We start from the raw sequence: 19971 nt of genomic DNA, 5'->3' as shown, positions 1-19971 counted from the left end.
GAAGGCTGATCACCGAAGAATTGATGCTTTTGAATTATGGTGCTGGAGGAGACTCTTGAGAGTCCCATGAACTGCAAGAAGATCAAACCTATCCATTCTTAAGGAAATCAGCCCTGAGTGCTCACTGGAAGGACAGATCCTAAAGCCGATACTTTGGCCACCTCATGAGAAGAGAAGACTCCCTGGAAAAGAACCTGATGTTGGGAAAGATGGAGGGCACAAGGAGAAGGGGACGACAGATGAGATGGTTGGATAGTGTTCTCGAAGCTACAGCATGAGTTTGACCAAACTGCGGGAGGCAGTGGAAGACAGGAGTGCCTGGCGTGCTCTGGTCCATGGGGTCATGAAGAGTCAGACACGACTAAACGACTAAACAATAACAAATTTCAAAGCTCCTTATGATCATTGCCCTTCCATGAGTCCTGGGAGCGAGGCCCCTTCTCATAAGTAACTTGCTGAAATGGGATTTCAACTAAGCCAAAAACGCAATTTGCAATCCACTTCAGTACCTTCAGTGGCTCTTCCATACTAAACATGATGCAGTGTAATTTCAACCTTAAAATGAAGCAGAATAAAATAAATATCCTGCAGTCCTAAGCACACTTATATTACTATTCAAAAAAAGGTCCACGGAATTCAACAGGTCACACTTATGAGGAAACATGCTTTCAATTCTGCATTAAATCTGATGTGTGCTCAATTATTTCCATGATAGCATCAGGAAGGTTCTACTCTCTCCCGTTTCCAAAATCACTGAAGGCAGCCCAGGGGTTAAATTGTCTGCATTCACACCATTCACGCAGATCTATGAAATTACATCTTTGCTCCAAAACCTGCTTCAGGGCACTTCAGGAAATTACAGTAGTGCTCTTTTAAATTTCCATTCCCATTTCTGCGCCTCTGCGATAACTATCTGTAAGCCTCAAGGCTGGAGCCAGTAGGTGTCTGTACAGGCGCCTACCTACGTACTCGAGTGCAGCCTGGAACTCAGATTTCAAGCCAACTGGTGATTTCAGCCAAAGAAGCCAGAATCCCAGTGGCAAAATACAATGCTTTGTTCTCCTCCAGAGTGTGTGAGCTTGTTAATGAGAAGGGGAAGTAGGGAATTATTGCACTATATAGGATCTATAAAAGCATAACAATGTAGATGAGTCACTAACTGTATTAAACACAAGTCGCCAAGAACAAGTCAAAATGCACCTTGCACTAAAGGAATAACCCTATTGATCGTGATATTGTGAACAGGCATGCCATAACCTTGTGTGCCAGTGTAAAGATGGGATACATGCTCATACATAACCCAAAGCCAGGTCCACCCGAGAAACTCTTGATCAGAGCAGCAAATCCTCTTTAGTAGCACTGTGTTTCTTTCATAGTAGGCAAAAGCTCAAACTTTGCTGCCATTTGTGTATGTAATGCAGAGATCACCCAATCTGCAGTAAACATGCACAGGAATTTCTTTGAAGTTTCACTCTTAATAGCTAACTCACTCTTAACTCCAATCCGCTATCAAGTTTTTTTTAAAAAAAAACCAAAAAAAAAAACCAGTGTTGGAGTTTGAGGTAAGAACTGCCCAAAGGATTTAAAATAAAAGTCATAGGGAACCAAATTATTGCCACTGAACTAGAACTCAAATCTCTCCACTGGAAGCAGCGGATTCAGCCATTCCATGAGCATAAGATGATTGGGAAAGAGTGAGGAGTCTCCTACTTTTCTTCTTTCCAATTCCAACAGGCTCTGACTATGAAGCCTTCCAATTGGCTAGGAGTTCCATACGAACTCTTCTGGGTTGTAACAGCCCTGTTTCCCTACTTTCGTGGATCTACAGCAAAAAGGGCATTTCCTCCCATCCTTAATTTCTGTTCTCTCTTGTCTCCTTTTTCTCAGGACAGAAGCAAACTCCTAGGGAAATTGGAGCATAGGAAGATGCCCTATAATGAATCAAACCATTGATATGTCCAGTAGTTGGCCTCAGAGTGAAAAACAAACTGTTCCTCTTATATTTGCAAGGAGGTTATGCATGAACAACATTAGAGAAAGACCACCTACAGGAATGGACAATTAAAAAATGGGTTAAAATCCAGCAAAACAGGGAGCTTAAAAGATCTAAAAGTGTGAACACTGCATGGTCCCCTGGCTGTTTTTTAACAAGAAAGAAAAGAGGTAATTTGATTTCAATGATAAGATCAGAAACTTTGGGTTTGACATATAAATACAAAGATTTATATATTAGGGCTTTCTCGTCTCCAAACAGGTAAGTTAGAATGACTCATATTTGATACAAACTATCATACAGAGCAAGAATTAAATTGGACATCCCTAATGCATTATTATACCCAACATTAATGGCCAGCTTGGATTCAGGGCATCTAAAATGATGCACCACACACACTGATACTCAATCTTAGTGACATTTCCCCCCCCAAGTGGAAAAAACACTGCAACAGACCCTGTCTGAGCATCTAGGAAGAAATCATACAAGAGGAGAAGCCAACATCTGAGCCTACAAGATTTCCCCCTGACTTTCCCTTCTCCTTTTACACTAAATCTGCTTCCAATTAGCTTAAGAACAGCTAGGCCTAAAACCGATCCTCTAAACCTCTCATCATTGCTAAACCACATTCTTGTGCTTCTTACCGGTACAATCTCCTCATCCTTTCCCATGCTTTTGAGGCAACCACATTATATCGCAAAGAAGCAGAATCTCTTATTTCAGCATGAGAACCCCCCCTCCCCCCCCTCAATGTGTGGTCCTGCCCATTCCTGAGGATAGAGCAGGATCAAGCACTACTTGATTATGATGGGAAATGCCACCTTTGTGTTCATAGTTGGCAACACACCCACTCCAATAACTCGAGCATATGAAACGAGTTACAAGTAATAGCTGCTAGTGCTACTGCTAAAACCTCACCAATTTGATCTCCAGCCACTTGAAAGATCACATCAAGGGAGTGCAAGATTCTCAGTCATGTATTTAATTCACCATGAGAAATCAGCTCACTGTGATGCCCTAAAACTCTTCAAACATACATTTCTGCCCTGCATAGTGCAGAGCTTTGCCCAGTCCTGGCTTACTCTTAGTCATTTTTGAACCACTGAAGTCATATACCCTTTAGAAGTCAGGCTACTTTTTCAGTGGCTGTTGCTCACATTTTCCAATTCCTTGTTAGTAAAACTAAAAGGAAGTTCCTGGGGATTTAAACCCACTTTCCAGGGTGCTAGGTATCTTGCAGTTGTGGACCTGAACAATTCGGTGGTGTGTTGCTCTTTCCCCCTCAATCAGAAGCAGAAGACCAAGAATTTCCATACAAAGTCTGACACAACTGTGCCCTACTTCAAACTGAACTCCTGCCCATTGCAAAGATATTTGACTTTCCACATTGCATGCCAGAGCCGAGACCCAAAGTAAGCATGATAAATCCTGTAAAGACGCTTTTATCTATTTGCAAATCCTTCCCACAATATTCAGATAGCACTGGTTGCTTGGTATGTGACTGTGTAAATTTTACCTAGGAAAGGTGAAGGTCTAAACCTAGGACAGCTATCCTTGAAGCTTGTCAAAAGTTCACCTCACTGCCCTGAAGTAGACCACATATGAATTGCGCATGAATTAGCCACAGACCACGTCCAGCTTTTAATTTGATCAAACACAGGCTTCATGTGCTTTAGTGTAAATATTTGTGCTTTCTACCTCTGGGCATATCAGGGGCACAGCTTAACATTCCAGCAAGGCAGAATCTACTTCTGATTATTTTTTATCATGCAGGTCTGCCAATTTGTTTCTCTCTCTTGACCAAAACAGATGTAGCTTTAAAGTAGCTGTGGAGGACTCAGATTTTAATCAGACCAGCCATGCCCCAGCTACTATTTATCCTACAGGAGCAAAATCTACGGAGGAAGCAGGTAATCTATCTGTATTCCACCCCATCCCCCAAGTAAGGCTCATATCAGCTGAGGAGGGGGAAGGGATTTAGATTACAAAAATGGCACAGACAGAAAGGGTTATACAACTCCCCCCTCAGATCTGCTGCTCTGACCAAAAGTCTGCCCCCCACAACAGCTGAGTAAAAGTTGTTTTTTTAAAAAAGTCAAAAGATCTCATCACATATATCCACAGGTTGTCTTGATTCACTCTCTGCTTTTTCCTTTGTCTTAGGGCCAAAGTATATGAGAAGTTATATAATGCCTTTAGCCCTGGGGTACATGTTTTTCCCCTCCCACAATAAGCAGCCATCATGGGAGGGAGGAAAGGTTAAAGTCCTCCCAGGGCCACAGTCCTCATCTGGCCTAGGAAAGGGCACAGCAGGAAGATCAGGGCTAAAGACATAAACGTTATCAGGTCTTCTTTAGCTCTTAAAAAAAGATTTTTGCCCCCCCGGGGGGGGGGGCTAGAAGTTTCTCCTTGTCAGTGAAGGAAAGGTGAATATGCTGAAGGAACTAGAATATTTTAACTACAGATTAAATTGATTTGTAAAACATTCTCATAAGTCTCACGAGTGGTCTTCTTTGACAACTGGCACAGCCGGGGTGGCCCTGAGGCAAAATGGGAAGGTGCCACCTCACTGCCTCCTATCTGCCAAATCCTCGCTTACCAGGGTCATGCAGTGGTGGCTTCCGGAGACATCTCACTGGAAGCCACCACTGCTTCTCTCAGCTTCTCCTGTGGTGGTGGGGTGGGCGGGGCTCACACAGGGGCACTGCCCTGTGGGATTCTGCCTCAGTCCATCTCATGGATGGGCCATCCCTTACTAGGGCCAAAAGACTGATACAGATGCACCAGAAAGATAAGTGTACGGCTCCATTTAATCAGTGGACTGAAGATATGACTGCACTTGCAACTTATGAACAGACTGATGAGAGATGTAGACTTTGCATGGACACATATAAACACATCTGGAATACTTTTACACAAAATATAGTAGGTTAAAAATAAGCATATATGCATCTGGATAATAATAAAACCTGCACATCAGAGAAGTATAAATGGGATTGTAATTGTTAACTCATATAATGATATAGTATACCTTTATTTAAAGGTAAAGGTAAAGGTACCCCTGCCCGTACGGGCCAGTCTTGACAGACTCTGGGGTTGTGCGCCCATCTCACTTAAGAGGCCAGGGGCCAGCGCTGTCCGGAGACACTTCCGGGTCACGTGGCCAGCGTGACATTGCTGCTCTGGCGAGCCAGAGCCACACACGGAAACGCCGTTTACCTTCCCGCTGGTAAGCGGTCCCTATTTATCTACTTGCACCTGGAGGTGCTTTCGAACTGCTAGGTTGGCAGGCGCTGGGACCGAGCAGCGGGAGCGCACCCCGCCGCAGGGATTCGAACCGCCGACCTTTCGATCGGCAAGTCCTAGGCGCTGAGGCTTTAACCCACAGCGCCACCTGCGTCCCCACCTTTTATTTATTTCACTTTTTATTCTTGTTTTATTTTGTTTGGTTAAACTGTTCTTTAAAAGACTTAATAAAACAGGTAGGCCAGTCCTGGGTTCAGCAAGAGCACCAAGAATAAGGTAGCTAATAGTTGACTGAGCCATCTTCTGAAGCTCGTATCATGATACTGCATTTGTAATAGGCTGATCCAGGATTCATTGCAAATTTAGATTCCAATGTTAACAGTTTGTTTAGGGAAATGTGACCAATGAAAGGGGAAGGAAGCACAAAGCTTGCTTACCGGTTGAGTCTGCTGCAGATGCTCTGCCACTGGTCAGGTCTTCAGTGTTTATGGATTGCAGGTCAGTATAGGAAGGTGTGAAACTGGGGCTGCTGGTGTTCTCAGAAGTAGTTGTCCAACTGTTGTCTGACGTGAGAGGCCTTCTCTCAGAAGATCCCGAAGAGGGACACGTCCAGCAGAATGTTTTTGGAGAGAAGGCTTTAAAAAAGAAAGAAAGAAAGAAAGAAATTTGTGGAACTAGGCAGCCTAAAAAGGGTTCTGGAAAGGTGAGTCATGACAAAAGAGGGAATTGGATGGTACAGAACATCTTATATCAAGTTTCCCTCAAGCGAGGAAATGCTGCCTCAGTATTCTGCAGGCTAGCTGGTTATTTGATGCTATCAATGCTCCTCATTTGCTATAAGCCTTCTAATATAAAACCAAAACACTTGCTACCATGTTGTAGACTGAGGAATGCTGTGTATGTCTGTCCACGCGTTTTGTGCTTCGAAAAAAGATTTCTGCAACCTCTGTTAATGTCAGAGCGTAAATGTCAAAGTCCAAGGCCTTGTGCTGTTTACTGTGGTGCAAGACTGTTTAGCAGTAGCTGCTTGGAGACAAGATCCGAAAGGGGAAAGAGATAATTGCTTTTAATATTTATAGACGGGCCCGGGATCAAGTAAATTCGATGAGTCTGAGGCTCTGATTGGTTGGAGGCTCTAGTCAGTGAAGAATGGGCAGTTTACCTGTCAGTCAGGAACGACAGTTGATGAGGAAGGTGTGAGGCGAAGAACAGAGAAAGTTGAAGCGAAAGTGGACAGCGAAATCCTGAATATTATGGTATATTTTTCCCCAGTGTGTTAACAATGCTTTGGTGGCTGTGATCAGAAGAAGGCAGTCAGTGGCTGAGTTAGGCTAATAGGCTGCAATGTGTAAAGGTTTTAACGGAAGAGGACACATGCAGGTTTTTTAAAACAGGGGAAATGTCCAAGAAGCCAGAAGTACAACCATAGGAGCTTTGAGGTCAGAGGCAGATTGTACCCAGTAGTTAACTGGGTTTTGAGTGAATCTGGCTGGGGAGGAATGTCAGGGAAATTGGTCTGAGGTAAAAACCTTTTAGAGGCAGGTCTCAGCAACAGCATCTCTTGAGTCCTTGGAAACCATCATCAAGCACGTGTGGATCTCAATATATCAGCTTTTCCTTATGTATACAATTAGCCCTTAGTTAACAGTTTGGTCCATCCCCAGTACTGGTGACAATCTCACACTTAATGCTAGGCTACCAGGAAGTTTTAAGAGTCTTTTAAGGGAATTGGTGCCAGCAGAAAAGGGTCACATTGGAGAACACTGTGGGCCAGATTCAGCTAACCTGGTAGGCTAATGGAAGTCCTGGAAGAGGACTTCTGCTAGTGTAACAGGGCTTCCCCCCCACCTCCATGCTTTCCCCCCAAATCTGCTCTGGGGAGATCAGCCTGTGGGGAGAAGATGGGAGGGAACATTCCATCCAGCAAGCAAAAATATTTGCATTGACAGAATAGTAGTGCAGTGTTGAATATCACCCTAAGTTACAGTGGCTGGTTCTATATAAGCAGTGCAAATACCTAAATGTGTGTTTACAGAAAGCAGGAACTGAGGGAACCCATTTCTTATACATGTGTATACAAAAACCTATGAAAACCGCATACCTGCCCGCTCTGCAAAGAGACTATTAATACATGGGATGCGGGGAGAGCTGGGATCCTCATCTCCTCTCTGTACACACTATTTTAGAATGTCTGAACAGAGATATGTTTCCTTATAAGCCTCAAGCGCAAACAGCATCTATAATCTGAAATGTCCAAAATCACAGTTAGAAGAACGTACCTTCATAGTCTTTAGAAGCAAGCTCTACTCACACCATACATTTAAAGAACTATTATACCACTTTAACAGTCATGGAGAATCCTGGAAACTGTAATTTGTTAAGGGTGTTGGGAATTACAGCTCTATGAGGTTAGCACCACGGTTCCCAGGATTCATTATTACTCTTAAAAGCAATGCTTTACATGTATGATGTGGATGAGATCTAGAATAGCTTGCTTGAAAATTCTCTCTCCAAATTTGTTCCAGTTATATTACATACATCCTCAGTCTTCAGCTACCTGAGCTTATAGCAAACTTTTCCTCCAGCAGCGAAGATAGTACAATTTGTTCCAATTTTAGCATGCCATCAAGCTCTCATCATTTTCAGTTATTGCTTTCCTTCTTCCTCAGCTGTACGATTCTCTTACTCAAGACTTGCCAGTTTCAGAGCGGATAGCACAATCGGCATTATGTGAAGTTTGCTCTGCTGTGAAAATGCCTCCTCAAGAATGTGAGATAAAGTCCTAGTTACTTGAGCCACTTAGAATCAGACAAAGTCCTTGAGAGGAGTGTGATCCAGATGTCACAATAGGCCTTTTCTAGCTCTACTTTTCATACCTCGCTACATTCCAGGGTGCAGCTTTGCCCAGCAGTTTATCTGATTGAATTGTGATGTCAATATAAGAGAGAATTGAAACAGAGCCGAGTTCCTTGCTGCATTGGTAGCATAAGCAATCAGGGTACCATATGAGCTGTATGACTGACATGGCTATTTCCCATGCCATTGGTGACCCTTCCCAGGACTAGTGTCACAATACATTTGCAGAATTAAACATTTTTTTTGGAGGGGAAAAAATTAAGTGTTATTTCTAAAATAACACTTTTAGCAAATTCTTTCAAAGAAACCAACAACAAAGCTTTAAAAATTCAACAATTAGCATTTAAAAAAATAATTAAAATCACAGAACAGGGTTTTTATAATAAAAATAATAGCACAATAGTGGAGCCCAAGCTTCCCCTGCAGAAGGCCCCTGGATCAAAGCCTGACATCTCCACCTAAAAAAAGATCAGGTAGCAGGTGTTGAGCCACTGCCAGTCAGAGAAGACAATAGTAAGTTAGATGGACAAATAATCTGACTCAGTATATTTCCTGTGTTGCTAACACAGGAACACATATTTCCTGTGTTCCTAAAACCATCAGTAAAAATCATCAGTATCATATCATCCCTTAAAAACTCAGGATAATAATAATATATTTACCCAGTACTCTAAAGTTAGCAAAGTGTGTACCAGTCAAGTATCTCTGGAGGAGCAAAATTTCACAACAAGGGTATCACTACTGAAAACGCCCTTTCTCCAGTTGCCAACATCTCAACACAGGGAGCAACATCTCAACACAGGGAGCAACAACACAGTCTCTGAAACAGTTAAAGAGTAGGTAGGTTTATATGGAATAGCAGATAGTCTTTTAGACACTCTGTGCATGTGGTGTGTGTGTGTATGTGATTCACTTGCGATGTTGACAATAAACAAGCCAAAATATCTGTGGAATGCGTGGGGGCAAGGCCTAGGGGATGGCTTCTTAATTATTTTAGCAAGGGACTAACTACCCTGCAGAACAAAGCCGTAAGAGCTCTGGTATGTAGAAGCCTCAATAAAATATCACAGAAGCCCCCAAACTGTGTCAGGTTGGGTATTATTCTTGAGGTCAACGATCTAAGCACACGTAAGCTGCATCAATGCAGCCTGTTGCTACTCCATCACAGGATCATTCCAGCTCGGTGTTATTCACAAGAAGTGGCTCTTGAGGGTTTCGGACAAGAGCCTCTCTCAGCCCTACCTGAAAATGCCAGGGACTGAACCTGGAATAATTTGCAAGCATTACTGTAATAGACTTCAGTATAGCGTGACATTCCAACCTGTATGTGCATTCTCTGGTGAAGTGCTAGGCCAGGGTGCATCTTCAAACTGGACCCATGTGCTGAATGATGAAGACAGATCAGGCTTTGGAGACGGGTGGTTTTCAAGCAAACATACGGACACAGAGTCTGCAGCAGTTTTGTCCATTCCATCTCCCAGCTCAGCATGTGCAAGTGTCTGAAATTCTCCATCCAGGTTTTGGATGCCTTCAGAAGAAGTATCAGAGGAGGACAGAAACCTTTCAAGAGGTTCTCCAGCTTGGCCTGCAAGAATCACAATATAATGTAGAAGTAACAAGGAATTTTTAAACATCCTTTTTCATCATTTGTAAATGTTCAATGTGTATAGGGCAATGTTACAGCTTTATGCTTCTGAGTGAAACTACCTGTTATAAGAAACACGGCACCCCATGTTGAGTCATTCTCCTTTCCACCATTAAAGAGACTTTGTAATGCATAGTACATGTTATACTGTGCCCCAGTGTCATTATACTGAGCAAGTATCCATCCCTGCCTGAAAGGATGTGAAGGTGGGGTGGGCAAATACACAGCTTAAATGCAGTTTCCACTACTCATTCTGGGGCTGGTTGGTCTTGGAAGTGAGGGACTTGAAGACCAGCAATATCTGGAGGGCTGCAGAGTCCTCATCCCTGAACTAGATGTTACAGAGGAGAAGGAGAAGCTCGGCACAAGGCTGCTCCCCCCCCCCCCAGACAAGTTTCTTATAACACATTGAGGTGGTATATAAAAACTGAACATAGCTACCCACATGTAATCAAATCCTTTAGCTACTTTCATCTAGACTGTCTTTCCAAGGAGCTTAGGGTGACCCCATTTTAACTCCATAACTACGCTTTAAGGTAGGATAGGCTGATAAGAATGTTTAACTCAAGTTCTCCCTATGAGTTGAAGAAGGAATTCAACCTAGTTCTGAGTCCGAAACACTCTCTCCCAGAGCTGGGAGACCTGTGGCCTTCCAGATGTTGCTGGACTACAGCTCCCATCATCCTTGACTATCAGCCAAACTGGCTGGGGCTGATGGGAGCTGGAGTCCAGCAACGTCTATAGGACCACAGGCTCTTCATCCCTGCTCTATCCATTACTTCACACTGGATTTGCACTATACAGACTCATGCTAGTAAAAGTCACAACTACTGCTGAAGCAGGGCTGGCCTGCCCATGAGGTAGACTGAAGCTGCTGCCTTGGGTTGCAGAATCCCGGGGGGGGGGGTACTCTTGCTGGTGGGGCTGTGCAACAGTGACTTCCAGCCAGATCTTGCAAAATCTCATGGAACTCTGGCAAGATCTTGCAGTGCTTTTGTGAGCTCTCACAATATCTCATTGGAAGCTGCTGTGAGACCTCAGTAAGCGAGGCTTTGGCGGGGTGGTGGAACAGCTTCCCGTTTTACCGCAGGCAGTGAAATGGGATGGTCCACCCCTGAGCACAAGCAATTCCTATTCATGCAAGGAGCTCCTCCATTTTAGTAGGCCTGTGTGCAACATGCAACTGGGAAAACACAAAACCCCATGGGAGGAAGACCCATCAGTTTGTGCCTATCCTTAATGAATGGAGAAGAGGCTGCACTTGTTAAAAACAAAAAACGCTTATGTTTAAGTACAACCCACAGAGGACTTTGGATTGGAGTAAAAGAGTTGCCTTGTTTCCTTTGACTAACTTATGTATATCAAGATACAGCAACAGCCTATTTCATCAGAGGGAAGGAATTTGCCTACCCTGGGAGGCAACCGGTAGCAGCAGCCCATCGTTGAAGGAGACCCACTCTGATTGCTGGGAAGCAATTACGTTGGCTAGTGATGTCATGCTCGCTGCAAGTCGCTACTCATCTTCACATCACTGGCAGACAGTAGACAGCAGACAGCCCTCTTTGTTGCAAAGTTGTCATTTTTAAAAAAATCATTTCATTCCTGACACAGCAGCTGTAAGGAGGGGGGGGGGAAGATTAGAAATCCACAATTTGATTTTACAAGGATATAAATGGCTACTAGTAAAGATTAGTGTCTCTGAATACCATTTGCTGTGGAAAACATACAGGAAAGTGCTATTGAACTACAGCAGGAGAGAGCAAATTTCAGGCTTGTGAGCTCCTAACAAATGGGTAGAAAGGGTAGGATTTGGGGGTTTGGTATAAGCTTAGCTTTCCTTTTTAAAAAAGGAAGCGGACATTTCTGAGGGACAGGGGTATGCTTGCTTAAGCACTTTTCTATTATTTCATTCATTCCCCGAGTCTGCAGCCTTTGCAGAATAAAACACAACTGGCTGGTTTGGGCATGTTTTATTCCAAAGTAACTTCCTTGAAATAAAGATGTTATGCCAATCTTATTGGAGATTCAGTAACTTCTTGTGAAATTCCTAGAGACGTTTTGGCTGGGCAGGGATAAAAACCAACTATTACTAGTCTTGTTTCAAATGGCAAAATGGATTGGGCTGGCCCTGTGCGATTCTGAAGGAGGTCTACTGTTGCTTGCATATGGAATTTGTGTAAGTAAGTGTAAGTGTAAATCAAGTAACCTATTTTTTTCTGGAATTGGAACTTAGGCTCTTTTGACCAGGTAACATTTAAACTGAGGGAGATTAAGGCTACTAAATAAATTCAAAAGTATTCCCAAATATAGTGCTCGCCGAATGTTTTTGGGGTTGCAACTCCCATCAGTCCTGACCACTGGGAATGCTGCCTGAGGATGATGGGAGTTGGAGTCTATAGCATCTGGAGGGCACCAAGCTGGGGAATATTGTCCTAGACTAAAGAGATTTAAGTGAAGATTAAAATAGTTGGATTATACCACAATCTTTCCTCTCTATTTGCTCCGAGTATCAGTGTGTTCAAAAGGGAATGTTTACCTCTATTTATTTTGCTGAAGTTGAGAGTTTCCACTTGGAAAAATCTAGATCTTGAAATTCCAGTTCCAATAACTACATGGAGTTAAAGCTGGTCTTCAAAGAAGACCCTTATGGAACAACAAATCATCTTCAAGTAGCATCCTTATGGAAAGTAAAAGATAAAGGCAAAGGGACCCCTGACCATTAGGTCCAGTCGTGGCCAACTCTGGGGTTGCGGCGCTCATCTCGCTTTATTGGCCAAGGGAGCCGGCGTACAGCTTCCGGGTCATGTGGCCAGCATGACTAAGCCACTTCTGGCGAACCAGAGCAGCGCACGGAAACACCGTTTACCTTCCCGCCGGAGCAGTACCTATTTATCTACTTGCACTTTGACGTGCTTTCGAACTGCTAGGTTGGCAGGATCAGGGACCGAGCAACGGGAGCTCACCCTGTCACAGGGATTCAAACCGCCAACCTTCTGATCGGCAAGTCCTAGGCTCTGTGGTTTAACCCACAGCACCACCCGCGTCCCAGTCCCACCCGCGTCCCACAATACCAAATATGGGATCTAGGTTTCTTGCTACAAGAGCAATCCCAGCTCCTTCCTAACAACCTCCATAACCAGATTCCAATACCAAATGCATGTTTTTTATAGCACAATTTAAGCAGGAAGCCCCCTTTGTAACCAGAGGTTTCCACTGATAAACTGAATTTGAAACCACAGTCCTGTTTGTGTATGCTGCCCAGCTATTGAGTGTTAAAGAGTTTAAAAGTGCAGAGAAGAAAGAACTCGAAGAGTTTTGCAAAACCAACCAGCAAATGGGGTCAGCATTAAACCAATGAATTGCTGTATGTTCCTTGGAGAGGTAGGTAATTGTTCTCTGAACTACATAAAATAAATACCATAACTCTGCAGTATCACTTCTTAAAATAATCTGGTAACTAACATGTCACAGGGAAAGGGGCAGTTAGGTTTCCTAGGGAACCCAAAACCCAGTTTTTCAGGAGGCTCAGATCTCCTGGCCCCTACTTTTAATAATCTCTCTATTTCTACCGATAACTTTTTGTGTGTGTACTCAATACTTTAAGGCAGTGTAACGTTCTGATGGGAAAAGAGAGTGAAGAGTGATTTACTGAAAACTTCACAACTGCGAAGAAAACTTGCCAGCTTGTTTCCCTGCCAGGGACAAGGAAGCTGGATAAGGATGGATAATGTGGGGGTAGGAGGAGGTGGACTTAATTTGAGTCAAGAGTTAATCAGAGCTCAGCCCCAGAAGCCATTTTTGAAGCCATGGCTCACACTTGCTGTTTAAACAGGCAGGCTAGTTACAGAAAACTCTTTTCAAGACATTTAAGGTCACAGGCAGCGTGTGTTCTTTTTGGGTTTGCCCCTGAGAGAGGGAGGGATAGACTGACCTCAATATTTTGCTGTTTTTCCCACCTGACCAATTGAACCGTTCTTTTGGCTTGCTGAAACATCTGTAATGTGAGTAATTTTTTAACAGAGCATTGCCCTCTCCCAAAACAGCCTAGCTGAGAAAGTCCTGAACGAAATCTGAAGAGAGCAGGATGTGAACAGGCAAAAGGCTTTATCAAGAGTTTCACAAGCTCAGGGAGCTGAGGAGAATGCTCTCTTTTCTTTCAGTGTCCAAGAAAAACCTGTGAAAGGAGAGAGGATGAAGCAAGCCCATTGCGGAGGCAGATTTGTTTCTCCTCACTATGACCGTGTTTACCTGTCACCACTCCCTTTCCACTTCCATAAAAAAAACACCATGCCAAATATATCCCCTCCCACAACCAAATGAAAATTCACCAAGACTGAGAGTTTAAACATGGAAAACAAAACTCTGCTGCGCAGTTAGGCAAGCTGGTCTTTTAACGGCTGAATTCTGACAGTATTCCTCCTTGCTTTTGGGCTGAAGTGAGCAACAGGTGTGACTGAGTGCCACTATTCATCTTCATGTTAGGCCATGCCTGAAAGAAGGGTTGGGTATTTCATCTGCAAAATGAAAACAGCTCTTTGTGCCCAAAATAGTCTTAATGGAGGAGTATCCAACCACAGAAGCGACTCATAATATATGAGCAAGACCCTAATGACCCTATGAGTCACTGAACGCCCATACAGTAGCTCTGAGGGTTTGGATGGCAGAGTCCCAGCACAGCACAGGGGCATAACTTTTCCTCTTTTTCCAAACCCTGGGATCTAACTCAAGAGACTAGCAGGCAAGCCACTGCAATGCTATCAAGGCCAGTGTCAGAAGTCAGCATGGTTCATGCATCCTGCTGATGGCCCACACCCCAGCAGGAGAGGGGTTTTGTCCAAGGGGTGTCCTAAACCATCACTCCTTCACAGACAGACCCAAGTCATTTAGGTGCCCAAGGCAGACAGTTCAAATTGTGCTCTCTCCCACAACAATCTACAAGCTGCTCTTGTCGTCAGGCAGCTGTCAAAGTCCCAGCTTCTCAGTAACGTCAACCACCGATACTTACCCTGGGTTTGGAAGCTGCCATTTATTTTCCTGATATGCTGCACAGTGATGCTACATCAGGGGCATTGTGGGAAATGAGAAGTGCTCCTGCCCCTACCCCCAAGGGGCCAATACTTGTGGGCTCTTTGCCCCCTCAAACCTGGAGCTGTCTCTGCCCTCAATAGTGGTAAAAGTAATATTATTTTACCACTCAGGAGTAATCATTTGCTGGAGGCCCGACATGCAGCAAATTTTAGATAAACTTCAAGGTCAGCAGGCTGTCAATTCAGTTTATCGCCATTTCACATGTGCTTGATATTTCGGTCATTGAGTGATGCACATTTTCAGATTCTTTGCTAAACTGGCCCTTCATTTCAACTCCGAAGAGTAATAGGAACATATGAAGTTGCACTATATTGAGTCAGATCATTGCTCCACCTAGCTCAGTGTTGCCTACACTGACTCGCAGCCGCTCTCCAGGGTTCAGACGGGATTCCCTCCCCTGCAGCCCTACCTGGAATTCAGAGAGGCAATTAAAAAAATGCATAGTGGTGGCAGGAAGAGGTAAAGAGATAAGAGCACATTTCTGTACCCACTTCACTGTACTGTCTTAGTCTCAAGTCCTCCTTCAAGCAAAGCCCTGCCCGCAAGTCTGTAAAATTCCGAAATAACAAATATTTTATAACGTGGAAAAGACAGCAACCCATCGGACAAAGGAAGTGAAGTAGCAACATGAAACTTTTTGCTGCAATTATCAGGAGAGATTTGGGATGAGGAGCCAGCACGCAGCTGACACCTGGTCCTACCTCTTGCTTTCATCAGATTCTAGGAAGACTAGAAATCCTAAACTAATGTTTGATATCAATAAAGGACTAGATGTGCACTTAAATGAAATTTAATCCATTTAAGATGCAAATGCTGTTGGTTCAGCGAATCATCTGATCCAGGGTTAGGTGTCACACTCCCCCTTAAATCTCACAGGTTGTTAGCGCTTGTTGATCTGGCACATCTACATGGTTGAGTATCAGTGCCTTTTACCAGCTTTGGCTGTTGCACCCTTTCCTGGAAAAAGGGATTTGGCCACAGCCATTGTGCTCTACAGAACTGGAAAAGTATAACAAATGGTCCACAATATCATTGCCAAACTCTTGATCTCTGCTGTCTATTTTGTTGTTTCTTCAGCTTGTAAGCTGCCATGTTTTACAGCAATATAGAAAGAAGGTATACAAATTAAAAATGAAATGAAATGAAAACGGTCTGCTACTGGGCGATCAGAGTGTAATTTCACCCTATCTTGTCTTGCTCATTTCTGGGCTCTTAAAGGTGCTACTACTTTCCTGCAAAGCCTCAAATGGCTTGGGACTGTGCATGCCCAAATCTGAAATGCTGCACTGACCTGAGATTTGGTGGATGTGCATGAAAAACACAAGTTCCTACAGGTGTGGTGGCCCTGTCAGCATAAGACTTTTGGCATCTGGTGCCTCTTTGAAGAGCAGGAAGCTGAAACAATCTTTTTTGGCCACAAAAGCTTATGCCCCCCTATATTTATGGGTCTTCAAGGTACCATAAGAGTCTCAGCTGTTTCCATTGCATTGGTTGACCGCCAACATAAAGTGACAACTTACAGCACTAACTGATGTGGATCTGCTGAGAATTCAACCCCACTGTGTTTGGAATTATGGCTCTGTTGAGATTTAACCAGGTACTGTAGCACAATAAGAATCAAAACGTATTACTTCACAGCAAGCAGTTTTCTCCTGTGAAAAAGCCCCATTAGAGACATGGCAGGAAACTATTGCTTTGACCATTAAAAAGAAAATCCAGTTATGGAAATAATCAGCTTGAAACATTACTTATTGAGTCTCGGTGTTTTAACATTGATGCTGTATTACAGCACATCTTCCCATTACATAATGGCACTGAAAATTAAAAGACGGTTTTTGTAGCAAATGCACAGCTGGTTCGTCAAAGCTCAAATAGGATTACTGCTGTATGGCATATATCAATGGCATGGAGAGGATTGTAGACCCACGTATAAACCTTGCTTGTTAAAATGCTCTAAACCAGCCTTCCCAAACCTGCAGATATCGTTGGACTAAAACTCCCATTATCCCTGGCCAGGGCTGATGGAGGGCAACAAGCTGGGGATGGCTACTCTAAACCAAGAGCAAGATCAAACAGGTATAGCTGTCAACGTTTCCCATTTTTTTTAGGGAAATTCCCTTATTCCAAATAGGATTCCTCGCAAGAAAAGGGAAAAGTTGACAGCTATGCAAACAGGGCCAGGGCACATAGGTTATGCACATGGTGGAATACAGGAATAGGCCACTCTACCACATGAAATAAGAACTGAGATATATTCCTATTTCCCTTACACACTTGGCAGATCCAACTCTGCTTTGGGAAAAACTCTGTTCTCTTTCCTACTGCCCTGCTCAGCGAGATAACACACTGGACTGTGATATTCCTCATTCCTGAAGCTCGTTAGAAGGCTTGAAGCAATACTCCATCAATACTACCCCCCATCATAGGTCACACGGTATTTTTCTCCTGTTGTTGCAAGAGCAGCAACACCACTCCCTGCCAGATCCCCTGAAGGCACTTTGGTAGTGGGCAGCAATGCTGGCCTATATATCCATGAAAACCAGGCCTTTCTTTCAGCTGGAACTTGCCAAAACTCAATTCCGTCATCTCTCAGGTGGATGCCATTACTGTTCTAAGAAAACAAGGGAGGTGTTCATGGCACCTCTTTTTCTAGAAAAATAGCACTGACAAAATCTCTAGCTTTTATACATTTATAGGCCCAAGGGTGAAAGTAAATTAAGATAGTGGGAAGCCATTGTGGATGGAAGCTTCACTCCCATTCAAAAATGACTGCTAACCTACTGCTAAGATGGTCGTCCTAGGGCCCGTTGGGATGGACTGGTGAGAGGTCCTTCTCAGTCTCTGGGGCCCTTGGCCACTGCCCAACCTGACCAGTCACTGGCACTCGGTCTGATACCGCAACATCGAGTGCTACACAGTGGTATCTCCAGATGATGAAGTCAGATACTGATATACATTCCTGCACTGGTGTTATTAATTTGCAACAATTAGCAAGCCAGGAGGGATAATGGACATGATGGATTAAAAATGCATAGAAAATGTTAGGTGTGGTTATTCTAGAGGCATATCCTTCCCCACTAATGGTCGGTCTCAGTCTCCCTCTCCCTGATCTTCCCTGGCAGTGCTTGTGGGCATTTTCTTATTTCATTTACAATTCATGCAAATTGTATTTTCACACTAGAACTGAGCAGAAAAGACTGCAAGCAGAAAAAGTCAGTTCGAGTAGTAAACACGAAAGAATGTGATGCTTCCTACACGGAACATTTTGACAAAGCAAATGGAAGGAAGCCTCTGTAAATTTGGTGGTTATAAAATATGTATGTGCAAAACTGCATTTCTCAAAGTCTTCTGCAGCCAGGGAGAAAACCTCACCTGTGGCAGGTGGGTGGGAGCCTTTGTACTAGACAGTCTGTCAAGGAGGGGGGGAAACTAGTTCACTGTTACATAACCAATTCGTTTCTCACAGTCCTTGATCTAAAATTCTCTCTTTGCTGGGTAAAAATGGGGAACAACAATATATATATATGCAGCAAGTCAAAGCTCACAGGTGGCAACAGATGACTGTACCTACTCTTAGAATTACAGAATTGTAGAGTTGGAAGGGACCTCAAAGGTCATCTAACCCAAACCCCTGCAATGCAGGAATCTCAGCTAAAGCATCCATGACAGATGGCCATTCAATCTCTGCTTAAAAACATCCAAGGAAGGAGAGTCTACAACCTCCCAAGTGAGTCTGTTCCACTGTCAAACAGCTCATAGTGTCAGAAAGTTTTTCCTGATGTTTTGTCAGTTTCTCCTTTCTTGTAACTTAAATCCATTGGTTTGGGTCCTATCCTCCAGAGAGGGAGAAAACAAGCTTGCTCCATCTTCCATGTGACATCCCTTTAAATATCTCCTCTCAGCCACTTCTCCAGTCTAAGCACACCCAACTCCCTCAACTGTTCCTCACAAGGCTTGGTGTCCAGACCCTTGATCATCTTGGTTGCCCTCCTCTGCACATGTTCCAGCTTGTCAATATCCTTCTTAAATTGTGACACCCAGAACTGGACATAGTGTTCCATGTGTGGTCTGACCAAAGCAGAATATAATGGTACTATGACTTCCTTTGATCTGGACACAAATCTTCTGTTGTTGCAGTCTAGAATAGCATTAACCTTTTGTGCTGATGCATCACACTGTTGACTCATGTTCAGTTTGTGCTCTACTAAGACACCTAGAACCTTTTCACATGTACTACTGGCAATCCAGGTGTCTCAACTTATATTTGTGCATCTGGTTCTTCCTGCCTAAGTGCAGAACCTTTGTCCCTACTGAAATTCATGTTGTTAGTTTGGGCCCAGTTCTCCAATCTGTTAAGGTCATCTTGAATCCCAATTCTGTCTTCTGTAGCATTAGTTACCCCTCCCAGTTTGGTGTCATCTGCAAATCTGATGAGCACCCCCTCAATTCTTTCATCCAAGTCATTTGTAACATTGAACAACAACAGGTCCAAAAAAGAATGCTGCAACACCCCATTTGTTGGGGGGGGGGGGTTTGAACTCTTGAAGTGCAGTATTAACATTCCTGACCAATCCATGACAAGATGGTTTAAATCCCCAAGCTGTTCCAGTAGGACAAAAGGCTGAATTTCTGAAAGTGACACAATATTGCTATTTTGAGGGCTTTCAAAAGGTTAATCTCTTTGCAACGGAACCACTACATTGATGAAAGATATATACGAATCTTGCACAACTGAAGGTGATGCTCTTACAGAACTAACCAAGTCCCCACATGTATCCTTCAAAGTACTATTTTGTGGCCAAGGGATCCTTTTTGAAAGTGATTTTTTTAAAGTTTACACATGTGCAAAGCACCTATTGGCCCAAGAATGATGCCATCTGGGGTGGGTGGGGAAATGTTGCGTGGAGAGGCTTTGTGAGATGTTTTGTCTAGCAATAACAGAGGGTAAGCCCAGCCTGCTCCCTTTTGGTGGAGAAGTGGGCAGCTGCGAGAGGGCTGGTGAAGACAGCTAAGAGGCAGGGCTGTGAAGTTGTTTTCCTTCCCTTGAGAATGCTAAGGCGATGCCTCCTGAAGAGCAGCCTTCTCCTACCCTACTGAAAACATTTTTGCCTGAAGAGCTGCTCTCCTGTGTGAACTGCAAACC

General features: G+C 43.7%; 1 protein-coding gene across 1 annotated transcript in view; it reads right to left on the bottom strand.

The window, feature by feature from the left end:
• Positions 1–19971, bottom strand: part of STON2 (stonin 2) — a 66695-nt gene that overhangs the window by 43484 nt on the left and 3240 nt on the right. Inside the window, exons 2-4 of the mRNA XM_079988709.1 lie at positions 11151–11354; positions 9417–9680; positions 5677–5874 (exon numbers count right to left, since the gene is read on the bottom strand). Of these exons, the coding sequence (XP_079844835.1) occupies positions 5677–5874; positions 9417–9680; positions 11151–11238 (550 nt within the window). The 5' untranslated portion in view covers positions 11239–11354. The remainder of the gene's footprint in view (positions 1–5676; positions 5875–9416; positions 9681–11150; positions 11355–19971) is intronic.

This window comes from Podarcis cretensis (assembly GCF_951804945.1).
Source record: "Podarcis cretensis genome assembly, chromosome: 1".
Lineage (NCBI taxonomy): Eukaryota > Metazoa > Chordata > Lepidosauria > Squamata > Lacertidae > Podarcis > Podarcis cretensis.
Note: the sequence above shows the minus strand (reverse complement) of the source record. Positions and strands in the feature narration are given on the sequence as shown.